Source organism: Protobothrops mucrosquamatus, unplaced genomic scaffold, assembly GCF_001527695.2.
Source record: "Protobothrops mucrosquamatus isolate PMUCROS unplaced genomic scaffold, P.Mucros_1.0 scaffold_218, whole genome shotgun sequence".
Taxonomy (NCBI): Eukaryota; Metazoa; Chordata; class Lepidosauria; order Squamata; family Viperidae; genus Protobothrops; species Protobothrops mucrosquamatus.
In genome coordinates this window covers 670,097-691,078 of record NW_015386294.1, presented here as the reverse complement: position 1 = coordinate 691,078, position 20,982 = coordinate 670,097, and the positions used below count along the sequence as shown (strand labels likewise).

General features: G+C 34.1%; 1 protein-coding gene across 1 annotated transcript in view; it reads right to left on the bottom strand.

Moving 5' to 3' along the window:
- Positions 1–20,982, bottom strand: part of PCCA (propionyl-CoA carboxylase subunit alpha) — a 233,974-nt gene that overhangs the window by 125,039 nt on the left and 87,953 nt on the right. The window contains exons 13-16 of the mRNA XM_015827965.1: positions 14,253–14,396; positions 13,118–13,192; positions 7,536–7,604; positions 3,203–3,278 (exon numbers count right to left, since the gene is read on the bottom strand). Of these exons, the coding sequence (XP_015683451.1) occupies positions 3,203–3,278; positions 7,536–7,604; positions 13,118–13,192; positions 14,253–14,396 (364 nt within the window). The remainder of the gene's footprint in view (positions 1–3,202; positions 3,279–7,535; positions 7,605–13,117; positions 13,193–14,252; positions 14,397–20,982) is intronic.

The window sequence follows — 20,982 nt, the reverse complement described above, 5'->3', positions numbered from 1 at the left end:
ACTACTTATAAAGCAGTATTAACTGTTTTTGAAATTAAAAAAGATCAAAAAGTATCAGAAGCAGCCAATATAATAATAGAATCTATAAACTGCTCAGTCTTGGAAGCAGGTAAACATATCTAAGAAAAACTTATGACCACAATTGAGCTGAAAATTTCCATTGCTAAGCAATGGATCCTACAATGGTCATAAGTGTGAAAAACGCTCATAAGTCACTTTTTTCAGTGCCGTTGTTAACTTGGAATGATCACTAAACAAATGACTGCAAGTCAAGAAGGACCTATAAATACATTAAAATATTTCATTCCTAACAAGAATTTATATCATACACAAAATAATTTTCAGGCTATAACTCTAAGCCCAAACCCTGAACATTTCCTAAAACAAGAATTCAGCAAGTAATAAACAGATTTTCTCGTTCATATTAACATCAAGAACTAATAGGTTCATTCAGTGGGCAGAGATATCAGAAAGTGATAGGCATATACAACCGTGGAATTCTTTAAACATGCCAAAACTCTGTAAGTACTGTCTAAATGTGTAAAGATAGCTGCATTTTATATGGTGTTCCATTATATTGCAGCTGTTTTAACCATTTGCCAATGGTACATCTTTTTCAGAGGTGGACCTGAACAGCTAGAAAGAAATGGCCAAATTAAAACTCATGATTACTGAAGATTCTGATGAAAAATTAGCTATGTACAATTACCAAATAAGAACTACCAAATAAAAGCACATCATTAAAGAGCACAATTTCACAACTGGATTTTTTTTGGGGGGGGAGGAAACATGTGCTAAAGCTTTCAAGTTACTAGACTTCTCTTTCTTGGAAGTAAAGGTCACATAAGCAGGGGAAAAGAAGGAGGGAAAGCTTTCTACATTTCTTTCTTTTAATGCACTGATTTATCGGAGTTCAGCAATGGGGGTTAGGAAGAAAGATGTCAAAACCTTGAAATCCAGCAGTGTTGGAATTACACAGTTATCTCTAATGGGCAAAAAAGTAAAGTTAAAAGCAGACAACTTATTTGGAGAGATGAAAAAAAAATGAAACAACTCCACTGGAATACTGTTTCTAAATATTATTATCACATCAAATCTTTACCTACTGGTATTGAAATAATAATAACTGTCCATAAAAAGAATCAGGAGGAAGAAGAAAATGTGGTCCTTTTATCATTCTTAATAACACTAGCATTGTATACAAGAGTGAAATTATGGAGTCTTGATTATTACTATTGCTTCTCCGTGTAGTTGGCTAGAAAGGAAACCATGCAATTTGCTATGTTACCTCTGCATTCTGTAACCATTCTATTAAGAAGGACATATCCTCAAACTTATAATTTTCATCTATGGTAGATGAAACTAGAACCAAATCTTTTCCAAGAGTGACAAACGGAGGGCTTCCTCACAGCAATCTGACAGCTTCAATTTCAGAAAGGAATGGTTTTAAGAAAAAATGGGCCAATGAAAATAGCAGTTGTAGGAAGACTTTATACCAGTGATGGCGAACCTTTTAGAGACCGAGTGCCCAAACTGCAATCCAAAACCTACTTATGCATTGTCGAGTGCTGGGTGGGTGTAGCCCATTGGGTGGGTGTGGCCCATTGGGTGGGTGTGGCTGCGGTAACAGCAGACTGGGTGGGACTAAAAAGTTCAATCAATCAATTCCAACTTTGCAAGATCTTTTTTTTCCCACGAGAAGTTGAAATTGACTGATTGATTGAACCTTTTTTTTTTTGCACATGGCGGCGGAGGCCTAAAGCGAAAAGATTTTATAAAAGCCAGCTGAAGGCCTAGGACCGGGGCAACGGCATGCGTGCCCACAGAGAGGGCTCTGAGTGCCACCTCTGGCACCCGTGCCAAAGGTTCGCCACCACTGCTTTATACTATGGTAACAAAATATAAAGACTCAATCCAGCTGCTCAAACTAGATGAATGAGAAATATCAGATTTAGGACTTCTGGCCAAAATTCAGAGATGCTAGCATGCTATGTAATTTTTTTTCCTGATCTGAACCTTCCTCTCCAATATCTAAGCTCTAATTCAATTACTATATAAAGACATAATAATAACCAACAAAGAATCTCTAAAACAGGCAAGACACCAGAATATAAACTGACAGCAAACAGCACTCCTTACTAGCACTGATGATGTTACCTAGTTAGGGTAATGAAACATCTGCAAGAAAACAAGCAAGCTCAGAGAGAACCAAGGACCCCTCACATAATAATATATATATATATATATTTCTTTAGTAAAAAATGTTGCATTTTATTTTTTGCTCTAAGTTTATAATATTGAAATGGAAAATAGTAAATCTCATTAAATAAACTAAATTAGAAGTCCTGTAAAGTGTTCTTCATCTTATACTTTAATTAGAAATATTGTTGTGAAATATTTGCAAAATTGACCTAGATGAACTCTCTTGATACCATCTTATTTACCATTAAATCATCTCAAACATTATGGTACATTATCTGTGGAAAGTGATTATTTTGGTTATTTTTCTCTTGCTTTGATACTATTAAGTAATTATATGAAAAATTTGGTTGGAAACTGGGATTTATACTTTAATTAACAGAAGAAAATGACATTTTTAAAAATCATTTTTCACTTCAGTGCAAATATTGTTTGCCTCATATGGATAAACAGCAGTATTTACAGCACCTACTAACATCCCAACTGGCTTGCAATATTTTCAGAAATACCTAATCTACTACAGCCAATTAATAAATCCTGTGGTAACTCCCTCCCCATTATTCTTGATAAAATATTGTTAGTGATGAAACAATTTGATACTCAAATTTTAACAAGAGTGGAAAAAGAATTAGATTCTAATTCTTGTAGACAATGGGAAGAGAAACTTTAGTGTATTTTAAATAATGCTTTATTTGATAAAAAATTAATATTTCAGGCTTATTAGACTCTATTGTCCTTATACAGAAAATATCTGAATAACTAATTGTGTTACTGCTGATGCAATGAGATCATTGCATCATTTAAAGATGTTTGTATACTGCTACCAAATTGTTCCATTTTGGAAGTAAGTAAGTCATTGATCAGAACGATAACAAATATCATACAGTATTATAAAACATTAGAACCAATACAGGAAGCATATAACATAACATTATAAAGTTAGCTTAAACTCCATTAAAATAAATAAGCTATGATACCTAGAATAATTATACTTTTAATTTACCTCTTATAACATAATTATCCAAGGCTTCTTCCATTCTTTGCAAAGCTTCATTTCTGTTGGATCCATAGGTGATTAGCTAGAACAGACATTAAAAAAAATGAACTGTATCACAACCAACATCTTTTTGTTTCAAATATGCTGCCTATTTCGTAATTCCTTTTTAATATTATGAAGTTTCAATACATACGTTTACTCCTCAACCTTTATGATTTCTGTTAAATCAGAATTTTGTCTAGTATCTTTGCCAAATGAAGGCATGACAACATACAACCCTCACTGCACACTGTATCTCATTAATTTTATTCCAAATTAGGAACCTGATATTTAAAACGTACATTATATACATATTTCTAGTTTTTTTCCCTAAGTACTTGCAGGATACAGTTCAAACATACTACTACAGTACTATACCGCACTCTACATCTGGTAATTTTACGAGACCATTTATTAACTTCTGACAAACAGGCATCCATAGAATTGATAGTTACATGATTTCTGACCACTCATGTGATAAAACAGTAAAGAACAATCCCAACTTTTTTGAGGGTGCAGTATGTAGTAGGACAGCAAAAGACACAATGGATTGGAAGTGATACTGATGTTGTTAGGTTGAGACTGGAGGAGATGGTATTTTTTTTATTTGTGTTTGTGCTTAAAATAAAATTAAGGTGCACCCAATAATCCCATCCTACCAATAAACATTGGGAATATCACATAGGAAATTGAAAGAATTTTGTTTAAAAAAAGATACCCTTCGCTGAGCCACATGCTAATGCCAGAAGACCAAGCAAGCTGGCAGGGTGGGGAGTGGGGAATTAGAGAACTGAGCCACAGAATAGAACACAGATTCTGTGGGTGTAAGAGAAATCTGGTAAAGCAGAAAGATTCAGTGAAACAGAGACAATTCTGGATACAACTCAACAGAAAGTAAGGGAAGGGAATTTGTGGAATTTCTTCTTATATCATCTTCAAAGATGATATAAAATCTAACATATTAGAAAACAGTAGAAAATCTAATTCTTTGATAAAGTCAATATCTGGTCACAATTTTAAATTAGTGATCATGCCTGATCAAAATGTTGAGAGTGATTCTGAAAGAGTGAAAGTATTTTCAGAGGCTTGTAAAAGAATAAATCTTTATCTGGGACTTTATTTATACTCTGACTGGATATATTAACATTTGGGGCAAATTTCTACGTACGAATTTATCTGTGGGGCCCTTGGTGCTTTCTGAGCTTCGTGGTTTTCTTGCAGACGTTTTATTACCAAATCAGGTAACCTCATCAATGGTAGAAGGGAGTGAGGTTTGCTCTTATTTTTATATACTATTTTTATATACTATAAAATGTCTGCAAGAAAACCATGAAGCTCAGAGAGCACTACGAACCCCAAAGTTCAACTCTGAGCTACAAATATTCTTTTCTATTGGTAGTCATTTATCTACAGCAGTGTCTAAAATATCAATCTAGAATGGATTATCAAATGCTTGTCTATTTTTTTATAAATCCAAATCGAGATGGGCAATTATCAATGGTATTACTTTCTGTGGCTTCCTGGATAGTACTACAATTAAACATCCACTATGAGCCAAGATTCTAATCTGTAGCTTGCATACCCAGAAAGGTCTTCCCCATACTGTAATATAGGTCACATAAAATGATAGGAGAAATGTAGAAAGATTAAATTATTTATTATATACCTCTAACAATATAGCTGTTAATATATCTATAAAATTTATGTTCCATTCATCTGGAAATCTATCAGAATGTTGCCCACTTTCATGCATTATATTGTCTCCACTAATTTTTTGTCAAGCCAAAAGTTTTGCTAGTTCTATTTTCTCCTCCTGAGAGATTACTTCCTTTTCACATTGATAATTTGCTGCTCAATTGCAGATGTCTTCAATACATGTACCTTGAGTATAAAAATAATAAAATTAGTAAATATCAAATTCCATGCCTTAGAATAATTGATCTTGGAAACAGGCAAAGAAGATGCAATTCTAAATTAAAACTTAACTGGTGTTTGTGCATTACTGTAAGATATTGTAAAGCCAATAAGGAATCCTGATTGCAATGATGTTATAGCTAGTTTTTGTACATCATGGAAGTTGTTAACTAGGTACAAATATAGTCATACTTGAATATAAGTTGTGAAACTTCTCAAAATAGAGATGATTAAAATAAAAGAAACCAAAAACAAAAGAGAGAGATGCTTTGAATTATAATGGCTCGAGGACAACTGAAACATAAGGTAATGAGGTTCAGCTGAATGTATTTTACAACAGGGTTCCCCAACCCCAGGACTGCAGCCCACTTCCGGGCCATGGCCTGTTTGGAACCAGGCCGCATGAGTAGTGGGCTAGCATGCACGTAACGCACACACAGCTCAACTTGCCTGAGCAGCGGTGCGCATGGAGCTCAACTCGCGCAATCAAGCTGTGTATGTGCATATGAGTGCTGACTTGCCACTTGCACAAGTCAAACTGCACGCATGAGCATGTACCAAGCCACCACTCGCACTGCCTGATTCCCCTCTCCCCCCAGCCAGGCCACCAAGCAACAAAGACCGCTGTTCTACAATACAAAGAAGTATCTACCATACTAACAAAAAGACCAACATAATTCTCTGGAAAATCTTCTATTACAGTTTTGTGTTACAAAATAAACTTCTGTAAAGTTTTCTTCTGGAAAATAGGAAGTATATTACAACAACAAAAAAGAGTAAAATTAACTCTGGCAGTAAAAAGAATTTAACCCGGGTTTTATCCCAGCTGCCACTGAAGGTTTTATGTATGGGGGGGAGGAGGGGTAGTTATTTTGTGCTGGGTTAATCATCCAGAGTTCCTTTGGTGAGATGGGCAACCATATCAATTGCGTTAATAACAAACAAACCTGTGGAATTCATTACAAATGTCTGGTGATAGCGAATAATTTGGATGGTTTTAAAAAGAGTCAAGATATATTCATGAACATCAGATATATCAAGGATTTTCACTACTGAAGGTGCAATATTACTCCTGGCCTGAGGTAATATGCTTCCAAATACTAATTGTAGAGGGGAAATAGTGAGAAGTATATCTCTATCTCTTGTCTGAGACCATTCTACAATAATCTAATTTGGCTACTGTGGGAAACAACTTGTTGGACTACAATGGGCCTTGGCTTGATATAACAGAGTTCTTTTTCTTTGTAGCACAGTAGTCCTCTCATCCAGCCTAATTATAAAAAAAAAAAAATCAGAATGGAAAGCTCTAACTAGTGCTCTTACAAAGTAGCACGCTTCAATTACTACTACAAAACAAACCAGGTTATGAAAACAATCATGATTCAAGATTGTGACTTTTCAGAACCTTGTAATCATAATGTCCCAATGTAGATAAATAGGAATTAACAGTTTATTAAAAATGTTCGGGTTTAACTGTGTCTTGATCAAAGACATAAAGCAGTGATGGCAAACCTTTTAGAGACCAAGTGCCCAAAAACTGGCCCTGCCCCGCTCCGCCCCCACCCCGCCTGCCTGCAGGGCCATTCACCGCCTCCAGGGCCCGCTGCAGATCGCCCAGCAGCACCATGGCGGTCACGCCCTCTGCCCGCACCCCGCAGCATCAACTGTGCGCGATGGGGCGTGAGGGCAGAGTCTTGTCTATGCTGCCTGGCTGCCATATCCTTGGCTGCACTGCTCCGTGTGGGCCACGCTTGGGGGTGACTCTCCTCCAGGGGGGCTGCTGGTGAGGAGGGGTCGCGGGGAGAGGCAAGACTGGGGCAACGGTACGTGTGCCCACAGAGAGGGCTCCGAGTGCCGCCTCTGGCACCTGTGCCATAGGTTCACCACCACTGACATAAAGAAAAGGGGATAATAATGGCTTGTTTATACCTTGACTTAAAAAGTGTAAAACACAGTTAAATCAGATATCACTAAAAACTGAAAGCTAAAAAGTATGACAAAAGGATTTATGTTCACAGAACACTGTGATGAATTGCCTAATTTTCTCATTTTTCTCATAATTCACATTTTAAAAGTTTGTAGTAACAAAGAAATAAGATTTTTGTATTCCAAAATAAAACTATTTTTTAAATAATGACATCCCTGAGACAATTTTATATCATGACATATGTATTCTACTGAAATGGTATCCTGTTACACACAGACTGAAACAAAAGTACATTTCAAGAGGTAACCATCATGAAATAACTTTCAGTGGATCACTATAGCAAAGATTTTACCAAAAGAAGGAATCTCTTTAGCTTTCTTATGAGGAAATTACACTAGTCAATATATATACATTTTTAAGAATAGCATGTGTATTTCGATGGATAAAAAATTAACTCACTTTTGAAATCATGGGATCATAATAAATACTGATTTCAGTTCCTTGCTGTATGCCACTGTCAACACGAACCTAGAACAAATGGAGATAAATTAGTTTTATAATAAAGAGGAGGTTAGGGTTAGTTAGTAGTAGTAGTAGTAAGTGTGGCCATTATTCTTTTCTTTGAAAGTTGCATTTATTGCAGTGGGCCATAAGACAAAGTTTTCCACAAATCTTATCTCTGTATTTTGATATTTAAGTCTTAAATCCTCCACTTGGGAATTCACCATTGCTGTAAAACATTATTATTGATTTTACCAACATCTTTCACAAAAAGTATCTGTGTTCTGTAATTATATCATGTATTTGTTACTACACCCAGTATTTTACTACTCCAGAATACTCAGGCATACCAAAAAGAAACTTTAGAGCTGATAAACTAGCCTCTTTTAATTCTCGGTTTCTAACTTTCACAAATGCAGCCATTTCCTTTTCTTTTTCACTCTCATCTAAAACCTGCATTTCTCTCAAGTATGCAATTTTAGTGATGTTCAGAGAATTTTTTGCAAAGTTACAGTTTTAAACAGGTTTTTTTAAAGTCTCAGACTGGGTGGGAAAGATAAATGCATGGACGTATGAAGGCATGTGTGCATGAACACACACACACACATACAAGCCTCTGGTAACTACTGAATTGTTTGAAGAATCTGCTAACTGTTAATTAACCAACAAAACTTAGTGTTATTAATTCATATAATTTTAATCTATTTACTTTTTATCAGGCTGCACATTAAAAATAAACATTAACTATTAAATAACTAATTCTAGAATAAGTCCTTGATAGATTTGTTTTTGAAATTTGTAAAGCATGTTAACTGCAACACATACACTTTTCTTTAAAAAAAAAACCAAGAAAATTTAATAGACTGATAATTTTGAGAAGAAAAACTAAACCTGAATGGATGAAAGAGATATAACACAAAAATATTGCATTTGGATTTGGAGGGCTGAGGGAAAGGAGCTTAGAAACTCCCTTCAATCTTCACCTGGGGAAAAGAATTTTTTGTAATAAAACAGCAGTTCATCTGTCTGCAACAAGGCAGAAAGAGGTCAACCCAACGGCTGTTAGGCTTTTAGATTTTAATTTAGGCAATTATCAAGGGACCAGATGTAGAACCTCTTGTCTACAATATCCACATGAGGTCACACTGATGACTTTATTATCCAAATGACATGTCCTAATAGGCTTTACTCTATGAAAACTACATCACATTTTTTCATGATTAAAAAAAAGATGAATTGTGCCTTATAATTACACATTTACTAATGCAGGCTTCTTAATTCTAACAGCAACTGTCAAGCACCTTCTTTAAAAAACAAACAAGATGCCTTAGAAATGCCCAGTCATCAGAACAATGGTTTTAACTATCCTCATTCCACAGGAGAAGAGAAAATATGCAAGCACAACTACTGAGGTTTGAAAGGAAACTAACTTTCAATATTCTGCATCACTTTCACCACAGAATATATATTTAAAAATTAGAATTTTAAGAACAAAACAAAGGGAAGGGAACAAAATAACTTTCTGATATAAACATATCTCTCTTCAAAAATTCTAAGCTAAAGAATTAAAAAGGAAGCCAGAGTAACCCAAAAAGAAGGGAATATATTTCTTCATGAAACAAGATTTGTTATGCAACAACGTGGCAGCAATCATTTAAATAAGTTATGCCTTTGATGTTCCAAACATGCACTATTACTTGCAAGCTAACATAGCAGGGCTGTGGCGATTAAGAAATTGCAAATATTAAACTGCAAGGTAAATGAAAACTTCTAAAAGTTTTAAGTGAAAAAAAATTGTTCATGATGTCTGAATGTCTATGGAGATTCTTATTCATCCAGGTCATGGAAGCTTCTTGGATGAGAAATAAAACATTTTTGAAGAAAAAAAAACCAAGAAAGTCCAATTGCCTTTTGGAAAAAACACCTTTAATGCCATTCAGTACATTACATTCTATTTAAGATTCCATACTGATCATATAAAATACCGTAACTTATTTACTGTAACAGATAATAAAACAGTGCTGTTACACAGGTAAAAGAAGAATTTTATTTACTGAATGGTTCTATTTTTTCCAGAAACCCTTGTTAACTTTAGGGTGCAATCTTTTTCTTAAGGGCTTCCTATGCTAATCTCTTTTTAAAAATAGGAAGTTGCTGATGTTATTAATGTTTCCTGAGACTAGTGGTTATTTTGCTTAGCTGCAGAATATATTGAAATAAACTGACAGAGAATCAAAATTTAAAACAATTTAAAAGAAAATATATAGTCAATTTTCAATCTGATGGTATATAGTCTTGAGCAAACATGCTACATCTAATCCTAATTTCAGTAAAATAGTAAAACTCGGTGCCAGTAATTTTGTTATATTCTACATATGTTTTTATTCCTGTGATTGCCTTTAGTTAGTACATTTGTTTTTTGAAAAATACAATATTATTTATGCAAGTACACCAAAATATGTTATATAAATCAATACTAGGTTATTTAAAATGAAGTTTAACAGTAAAAGCAGCTAGTTATTAACTTCAGAATTTTCAAGTCTCTGGACATAGCATGAGAAAAACATAATTTTGTAGTTAATTCTGTTTAGGATCAAGCAAACTCTGAGACACTTTAAAGGCAAATATCATGTATAAACACATACCAGATATGGAAAAAATATAGGATTATAAGTAAACTGTTAAAAAGTGAACGCTATTTTTGAATTTCAGTGGTCTTAACTACCAATCATTTTTGTTGTATTTACAATACGGCTTTTAGGGTTCTTAATATATTAACATCTTAAGTTGTGAAGGCAGAGAAAGCCTGTTTATTTTATTAGAATAATAAGAAAATAATGTTTCCTATCAACATAAAGGTCAGCACTAATGTTTAGAATGAAAAATCTATCACCTCCTTTTTCTGAAGGCCAAGTATGAATCTATGCAATTGAATTGCCACAGGATCACAACACTGAGGTTAAGAGTAAGTTCTCCATTTCATGCACCAGCATTAACCCCAAGAGCTCCTCAACCTGAGCAATATCTAGATGTGTGCATTTCAATTCTCAAAATTCTCAGCAATGATCATGATAGCTGGAGAATTTGGAGAGCTGAATGACCATTAGCCTTGATGATATTCTGACTGTCTCGGAAGGCTTTCAACTGAGAGCCTACTAGGCTTTCTTGTGTATTTGGTTGCCCACTTTGAGAAGAGTTTGCTGGACGACTAAATAGGCCAGCAGAGCACCACTTATGTTCTTAAATGAGCATAGCTGATAATTACCTATAATGAGGAACACTGCTTTAAGTGTTTGCTGCCAGAGGTCTTAAAAATGATTCATATAAACAAGGATATATTTTGTTACTTCGTTTGTGGCAAGGCTGAGCCCATACGTAACTCTATTAAGCTTACATTAAATAAAAAAAAATCATTCCATAACCATTGCAAGTCTGGAGTCCTAATCACCAAACGCAACTGTACGTCTGTACTATTTTTATTTATTGTTTATTTATATCCTGCCATTGTTATTTTTATAAATGACTCAAAGTAGCAAACATACCTAATATCCCTTCTTCTCCTATTTTCTCCACAACAACCCTGTGAGTAGGTTGGGCTGAGACAAGTTGACTGGCTTTCTTGCTTAAGGCAGGACTAGAACTCACAGTTTCTTGGCTTCTAACCTGATATTTTAATCATTAGACCTCTCTGACTATACGTTTCTCTTTCGGCAAATAATTCTATTTTGGTCAATTTTGGAAATAAAAGAAATGATTAATCTTTATAAGGGAAATACTAAGAAATGTTTACTGTACTAATGCCATAAATTTATAGGGTACATACCACTAGCAGAATATTCTCTTAATTTCAAAAGTGCCCTGCTGCTTATAAAAAGAAAAACAAAATAAACTAACACAATTTGCAAAAAAAAAAAAAAAAAGTGCTATTTTAACACAGTGGTGAGAGCACACCAAAAGGGAAAGGCCCAGGCACTTCATATGAAATCCTCAAAAATCATTACTCTTAGGCGTCCAACATAATTAAAATTTCTTCCCTCAGTATCATGATGGAGCATGTGAATCTATCAGGCATCTCCCACCCTTCATTTTCAATTCACCTCTCCCCTAAGCACAGCTCCCAACCCACCATGTCTACCTGACAAGTGACAGCCCAATCTGATTAAATGCTTGCAAAGGAGGGGACTTGCAGGCCTCCATGACAGGCCAAAAGTGATCACCATGGAGATACATAATTACAGCTGTCAACGCATCTACTGTCCTGCTGGCATCAATTTGATTGCTCCCAGCAATAATGATAGACAAAGCTTAGCATGCACTCTCTTGCACCCAATCACTTTATCTATTTTGTGATCCATTTAGCTGACATGCAACATTCGCACAAGCAAATAACAGCAGTAAGCAGAACATTTAAGGTATTTTAATTGTTTTTTTCTTTCTCTGGATGGCTCATAAGTGCAAATGTTATTACATAAAACTCCTGCTGCAGCATTAATTGAAGAAAGATTTGGTGGGACAAAGACCATAGGAGGTAGAGTTTGTCCATTATCACTTGTACTTTCAACAGGTCTCATGTCCAGAATATTGCAAATTGCAAAAACTTGTAAGGGCAAAATATTTGACATCCTGTTAGCTATTACACCATAGTGAAAAACCTCAACCCACCCCCAGAGTAATTACTGGAAATTCTTCCTTAATTCATTTGGTTTTTATTAAACATGCTTAAGACACATTTTGTAACGTGTGTTTGTGTGTGTTTAAATCTTCCATTTAATATCATATAGAATTTAGCAAACCTTTACATGTTGTATTTCTGCTTTTAAACACAGAATTCTTAAAGTCCCCCCACAAAAAGTCAAACTTCTATAGGAAGCATACAGGCAAAAACAATTTTAGAAATCAAATAAATCCTAGATTCAGTTTCACCAAATTTAAAATTTAGGAATATAACATTTCCCCATTTTCCCCATGTAACTAATAATGGTAAATAATCATATTTACAGTAGTATCCCCTTTGTCATTTCACAAAGCCAACACCATTCCATGCTTATGCACCTAATATTTTGGCTACCTTGAAGAACAGAAATGCACTTGCCTTTTGTGTAACAACCAATTAAACAAGAACTCCTAAAAGAACTTTCTACAGTATAATAAAGCACTTTTCATTATGTATAGAAAATTGCCTTTCATCTTTGAAAAAGCTTCAAATCTAAAGAAAGAGGAGCATTCCATTATAAAAGCCAGAATTATGTCATGGCTAGTCCAACACTTTAAAGAATGACTATTAAGAGTTTATTTGGATGTACGTCCCAATATATATGGCTTTTTGTGGTTTGTTTGTTTATGTTTGTTTGGGTACACTACAATTCATTTCTAATTACCACTAATTAATATAATTAACTATCTTCCTCATTGATTTATAGAAATAGTTTAGGACAACTAGCCTTAAGGAGCCCTGAAGTCTTCCAAATCTGCAAAATAATATGAAATCTATGGTTTCTTCATGCTTTGAAAATAAGAAATAATAAAACAGAATTACTTACATTTGGGATCTGCAGGGGCTCTTCGTATTGAGACAATCTGCCAATAGAGGGCAGACCAAAAGATTTGTAAGGGTCCTGAAATGAAATTCAAAACACAGACAGAGTGGTATTAACTTTGTAAGACAAAGCACAGAAGCAAGGTTAAGCCACTGGGAAACTAAGCATTTCCTCCACTTTAAATATGGACAAACTATATTTTGTTTTCAAAATGACTTATTTTAGTAGGGTTATGAAACTGCTTCTTCCATTCAAGTCATGGAAGATTTGTTAAAGCTAAAAACTCCCTGCTGTGCCTTTATTAAAGCAAGGGCAATCTTTCTAAAAGAAAGCACAATAGCAGGGGCGCATATTCACCACATTCACACACACACACACACACATGCACACACAGTAATACTCCGCAGACAAGTTCTTCTAGAATTGTACACAACACTCAGGGTTTTCAGGATCATACCCTGTGTAAATTAATAACACTATTATATTTAAGGCATGCATCCCAGTATAAATGCAATTTGTACTGTTTGACCCAAACATATGGATAAAATTTCCACATTATTGTATGTATTATTGTATTCAAATTCTCAGACATGTAAATTGTATCAGAAGAAAAGAGTAAACAGAAAAAAATAACATGTTTTATCCAATATAAAGAGAACTGAACAAATTATCCTAACACTGACTGTAAAACAGAAATCAACTTTTGACTTCAAATCCCAATGGCACAATACATAAAAGTTAACTTGATCAATTCCAAATAAAAAGGGATGTTTTAAAAATACTACTATTGGTTATAATATTTAGCCATATAGTTTATTATAGGTATATAGTCTATAATATCTACAGCAACGACATTTTCTTTTCAGACCATTTTTTTTTTAAAAAGGGCTCAGTACATTGCCTTTGCTTTCATAAATAAGCAATGTTGTATGAAATGTTGAAATACCACTATAATCTTTTTTTCCAATATGTTATGTAGCTGCCTCTGATCTAAATAATTTTATAAAATGAATGAAAAAGAAAAACCATTCATGCACATAGAATGGAACAAGACAAAAAGAAATCTTAGCTTCTCCCAATACCTAACAAGTTTCTTCTACAGCAATTCTCCTTCCAGCTATTAACAGTTATTTTTTACCTCCGCATACACTCGACATTCAACTGCCCAGCCGTTGATGGGGATATCAGCCTGCTTGTGCCTGAGAGGGTATCCCTTAGCAACACGGATCATTTCTTGGACTAGATCCAAACCGGTAATGCATTCTGTGATGGGATGTTCAACCTGCAAGGTTAAGAACTGTCAGTCAGTCAGTCAGTAACAACACAACTAAACTTTCTAATATCTCAACCTAAAAACAAAATTGGGTTGGGGGGGGTTGGATATGTTAATTTACAATACGGAATATGGATGATCCTCTTTGTCACACAAGATGTACAGAAGCTATATGTCTATTATTTATTGCAGAAAATAGATACACAACAAAATCAAGCAACTGCAGGTAATGGCTAAAATAGATTGGATAGTTGGACAGATAAGAATACATTTGTTTGGGGGAAATGACTTTAAAAAAGAGAACAACTTTTAATCTAGAAATACAAAAGCATTTTGACTGAATTTCAAAAAGCTGGCTGATAATCAGCCCGTTCTGCTACACTTAACATGGCATGTACAGGAGCAGTCTACAATCTTCCATAGAATCAGACTAGCTAAGTCTTACCCACACGCCTGCTTTCACTAACCTGTCCTGACAAGCAATGAGATTAGCGTAATCTTACATCAATGCAGTGTAGCAGAAATGAGCAGATGGATACTTCAGGGTTGTTGTTTTTTTCCATACAGACTTATCTCTGTAGTGCTTAGCATGCATAATAGCAGAGCTGGACCAGTAGAATCACTGCATGCTCTCAACAAATAGCTGCTAACAACTCAGGATCATGCTGTCATGGGAATACCCTCACTCCCAGTTAAACCAAAAAGGAGAAGTGGTGCAAGAGTTTCTCTGACTAGTAAAACAGATTTATATAATGCATATTTAACTTCGCAAATGTGGCTTGAAATAATGATAAAATATGTACATTTAAAGAGCAAGTTAGCGTAATAAGTGCTCATCCATAATGTTACTGTGCACCCTAACGGAGGGAGGGAGGGAGGGAGGAAGGAAGGATTGATTTAATCATTTTGTTTTATTGTAAAGTGCTATTGCAGCTGAAATACTTCGTCTTTGAAATACTATGTCTTAAGAAACACTATTTCACAAATATTTCTCCATTAAGAGTTGTCATACTTCATGTATTTGTGACACAAAAAAGGTCACTGAACAAATGAAGTATTTGTTTGAAGTACATAATTGAAGGATAACATTTTGTCGGATGTAATATCTCTATAATGGTCTTTGCCAAAAAAAAAAGGAATAAAATTAACAGATGGCACTTATAATTAGCTCTCTGTGCATTTAAAATTTTACACCACCATATTTTAAGATAACTTAGCTGTTTCAGTGACATCACTGAAATAAGCACCATTCTAAATATTATATTAAAATGAAGGTTTTATTATATGATTAAGATGTTTCCTTTAGGACTCACTGTCAAATACTTTATACTTTCCAGGTATATCAATCTTATTAAGACTCTTGATGAAATGCCAAGAAAGTTCTTTATCTATACTGAACTTCTACCCCATCAAATATGTAAATTATCAACACATTTGGGGGGAACATATTTATTTTCTCAGCAAATCTGATTTTTTTTACTTTTTTTTTAAGATAACTATACTGAAACTTTTTTTCAATATATTTGAAACTTTGAAATCATTCTAATTGAGTTATTTCATTGTATTTTTTTAAAACTGAGTTTTCATTCTAATATGAAATACAGTAACCTCACCATAATTAACATAGGGTTTCATTTTTTATGGTCAAGCTAGGTAGAAATCCATTCTGAAAGAAAAATATTTCTGCAGCTTTAATATTTATCAACATTTATATAATTAGTTTAATCACTGTCTTTAAAAATGTTATTGTCTGTTCCATCAATACAGTTTCTTTGTAAAAAAAGTAGTTATAAAAGGGTGGGGGATCAAAGTATATGCAAAAAACAGTTGGATATTTCAACCATATAATCATTTGATTGAAACAATAGTTAATTGTCTTTTTATACTATGTTTATTTTCATACTAAGAACAGCATACACACAGTCATTGTTATTTTAACAGTGAATTTATTAATTTTTGCATTTTTATTTTTCTATTTCCAGCAGCCATTTTCCATCAACAAATTGATAACCATCATTAACTCTTCCAAGAGTTAGGCTCCACCAGATTGTCTCTTTCTCAGCTGTCATGCAACAGCTAATCTACCAGGGTACAGTAAGGAGAGAAATAAGAACTAAAGCCCCTCTATCAGGTCAGGAAAAAGATCAGCATTTTTTTCTTCCTCTATTCTTTCTAGCTAGTTTGATTTTTAGCAATCAAACAATGACTGGTTTAAAATATGCTTACCATCTTTTGCACATTGTACTAAGTTATATGTCTGACATGAGAAAAAATATTCTGGTTTAAATCTACTGCAAATATTCAATTTTAACTCTGAACAGAAACACAAAGGAGTAATTGTTCAAATCTGTCTCAAAATATACTTGAATAGACCATGAAAGTGAAATGTTAACTGCAAAGGGACGTGCTGATTGAAGTTAATATAACTTAATATATATCTATCATATTAAAGTTTATGCCGACACCAAAAGCAATGCTTTGGTCACAAGAATTTCTTCTTTAACTACATTCATGTTAGAAAAGTATTTTTCCTTTTTGCAATTCTCTTTGTAGCTTTTTTCAGTAGAAAGGACATTTCCTTATACTTTTGTCAGAATCTTTCCTCCTCTAAGGGAAATCCTGTCCTTTGTAATGTTTGGGTGGAAGGGTGTAACTGTATTACACACTAAATAATCAACCCACTCTTCTCCAAGTGTTGTGTGACGTACCCATTTCAAATCAATATTACCTCAGAGCCCATTCAGTTTCAGTAATTTTCAGTAATTTTCAGTAATTTTTAAGTATATAAACATGTAACATAATTATCTTACAAAGAAAAAGACCACAATTTAAAGAAAACATTCGCCAAAGAGAGAAATTTGCCAAAACAGACTTTTTCTTGGAAGTTTGTCTGCCAAAAACATTTCAGCTAAAGATATACATTCATCACATTATTCAGGTGCTGAGATAATCATATTTGTTAAAGCTTGCATATCAAGTGTCAGCCCTTTGAGATACACCAGGTCAAGAAACAGGCACCACAAGACATACAAAAAATCTACTTTATTGATCCAGGCCATAACAACAAAATCTTTAAAGCCTGACAATGTTGTTTCTTCCCTCTTTCTTAAATCAAAGAAAATCAAGGGAGAACACTCTTGAGTTCCTTTCTCACATCTTCCCCTTTTCCTGTTGAAGTCTTCCCAATAGTTATTGCTTATTTTCTTCAAGTCCATTTGTATATTCCTCCACATCAACAGAAGACAAAACTGCTTGCGGCATCTTAAAAAAATTTCCACCTATAAAACCCTTGTGCTTACATTTTTCTCTTTACCATCTTTCGGTTTGATAAAAACCAATTTCCTTAGTGACCCATTTCCACACCCAAGCAGGCTTAACCATGGCCTGAATTCTCACATTTCTAGCCAGTCTTAGGCAAATGTAGATAATCATTACCTTTATGAATCACTTTTCTAACTGTTAAAAAGTGCTTGAATAGTTTCATTCTTTATATTTGTGTCAATCTTGGTTTTCAATAGGTAATTCTTCTTTAAAAGAAAATTGTGAGTATAGTTATTGGTAAAATAGCCAAAATTAAAAATCTTTTAAAACATGTTCAGGGAGGATTTCTAGCTAAAGGGTCAGTATAAAAGTACATTTTTTCATTTATACATTTTCATAGATAGATCAAGTGAGAATCTGGCATTATGTTTCCAATCTCACTGATCAAACAATTCTGAAAATTTGTTTGAACATGGCTAAATGGCAGAGAGACATGGACCAGATTGGACACTGGAATGGCAACAGCTTCCAATATCAGTTTTTATGTTGCAATGTTGTCATTCTCTTTATCACTGTTTTAGGCATGCCTACCAAGATATTCAATCAGTCTGATGTTCTTATTATTATGTACAGTATCATCTTTTTAATACAGTGTATGCTATATTTAATAGTCTAATATTTTCTAAGGGTGACAATATTCTATCAAACCACAAAAGTGCATATTTATTCATTTATTCTAAAACATTTTAAACAATTTAAAAGACATAAAACATCCACAAAATAAATAAGTATAAACAGCAATTGTGATGATCGATTAATAGTAAGGTCAAGTAATGGGGTCCTTCACACATTCCAAGGCCTAGGCTGGGTTCGTAGCCTGGTTTTTAAAGCTGTGTGAAAAGCCAACAGATAATCTGTAATCTCTGAGGGGAGAATATTCCATAAGGCAGAGGCTACAGCAGAAAAAGCCCTTCTTCTGCTTCCACCACTAGAAAGGCCGGCGGGATCTGCAGCATGCCCAATCCGTTGGATCTGATTAAATGGGTAGAAACCTCTATACAGGTAGGAAAAATAATTCATTTTTTAAATGGGGTATCTTATTTTGCAGCAAATTAATTTTAATTACTTGTATTTAATTAATTTTTTATCCCAATCCTTTCATTTTTTGTGGGTACCTCCTGCTCAATATGTGCATATGTGTATGTGTATAAGCATAGTTCAGGCTATTATAGCTTATGAATAATGCTCTGAGGGGCTTGAATTGTGAATTTAACAATTCAACAAGGTAACAACAAATGGTGTTCTGTTTTGTTTTTGTGTTGTTTTTAATGGGTCCTTCCTGTGGATTGATCTGGCTCTATTTGATTTACCTATTGATCTTGTTAGATGGGTATTTTAATCTCATGAATTCAATCTTGATATCTTTATCAAGTGTGAAAGAACAAATATAGTTGAAATATAGAGCCTGGTTACACTTACTCGATTTGCTGATGACTTTTGAGTAGAAGTTGGAAGTATATAGACATGCACATCAATCTGTAGGTTTATGTATTCATTATACAATTTTACCATGATGTTAATGAAGTGATCGTTTTCTGCAGATAATTGAGGCTAAGATGAGGTGAGGGTTTATTAAGAATTAATGGAATTTAATGAAAGATTCTTTTCCATTGTTCTAGGTGAAGAATATATAAAAAACTGGTATTTTAAGAAATTCTAATTTGAAGACTGCAAGTAATCTGTTTTGTTTAGGGAGAACATGAGGCAAGGGTATTGACATTTAAATGAGCTTATTGTTCACATGTTGCAAGAATAAATGGCAGTGTATAAATCTGCCAAACGGAAACATGTTCAATAGTGCATACGTAGTAAGGCTACCAAAAGTCAGTTTCTGGATTGTTATCTGATGCATAGCATTACAGCAATACCCCCCAGTAAAGAAAAAATGGGACCAGTTAAATGAACTAAATTAAAAAACAAAAAAGAAACCCAACTTAGATTTTAGCCATAAGTTGAACTTGCTCCTAAATAAGTATTTTTTTAAAAAAAAATATAACTTGTTTTAAAAGATGGTCCTTGCACAGGAGATTAAAAAGGAGAGCCATCTATAATGCAGCCATTAATAATATAGTTAAGGCAGTATGCTAAAAACCAAAAAAAAAAAAAGCCAAACACCAAACTTAGATATTAGTGGGGGAAGGAGAAAACCTCATTCAAAGTGACTGTCAGCAAAAACACATCTGCAATGTTATAATTGCAGAGTTAAATATGGGGGTGGGGGGTTGTCATCAAGATTTTAAAATTTGGCTCCTTATGAAAGAAAACAAAAAGAATGACTAGATATAAGTCTGCTAACTGACATCAAACTTGAAGGATGGAGAAAAGTGACAAATCAACTGGGAAAACTGGTGATGAGGCCAGTAAGATTGCTACTCACCAATTTCAAACTGAAGCACTAATTAGAGACAATATGCAACCAAGACAGAAGAATTAGAGAAATGTACTTGACAAACATTCTAATTAAAGGTTAGTATATTTCTGATAAAGTTGGAAAGAACAAATCTTCTCAAATTGTCTAAACAACATTTAAATAATCTTTCTTTCCAACTATAGTGGTTTCTCCATCTGGAAAGGCTTTTGCTTTCACTGCTCCTCAGTGATCACAATAAAATAGTGAAAAAGACACTAAGCTCAAAATAGCAAATAAAACAATAAACCCTTGCCATTGTAAAAGAAATACCAGTAAGCATCAGACTATTAGTCTTTCCGACACTCTTATTTTTCAATACAAGCAAAAATATTATAAAATTCACTAACAATCTACATTAAACCATTGCTTACAGGTATTCCTCATTCTACAACCTTTCACTACAACCATTCTGTTAAGATACAGAAGGATCTGGACAGACTTGAACATTGGCACTATCTAACAAAATGAAATTCAATGGTGAAAAAAGCAAGGTTCTACATTTAGGCAAGAAAAACCAAATGTACAGGTATAATATAGGGGGTACTTTGCTCAATAGTAGTAACTGTGAGAGGGACCTCGGAGTCCTAGTGGACAATCACTTAAATATGAGCCAGCAGTGTGCTGCAGCTGCCAAAAAGGCCAACACAGTGCTAGGCTGCATTAACAGAGGGATAAAATCAAGATCACGTGAAGTGTTAATACCACTTTACAATGCCTTGGTAAGGCCACACTTGGAATACTGCATCCAGTTTTGGTCACCACGATGTAAAAAAGATGTTGAGACTCTAGAAAGAGTACAGAGAAGAGCAACAAAGATGATTAGGGGACTGGAGGCTAAAGCATATAAGGAACGGTTGCTGGAAT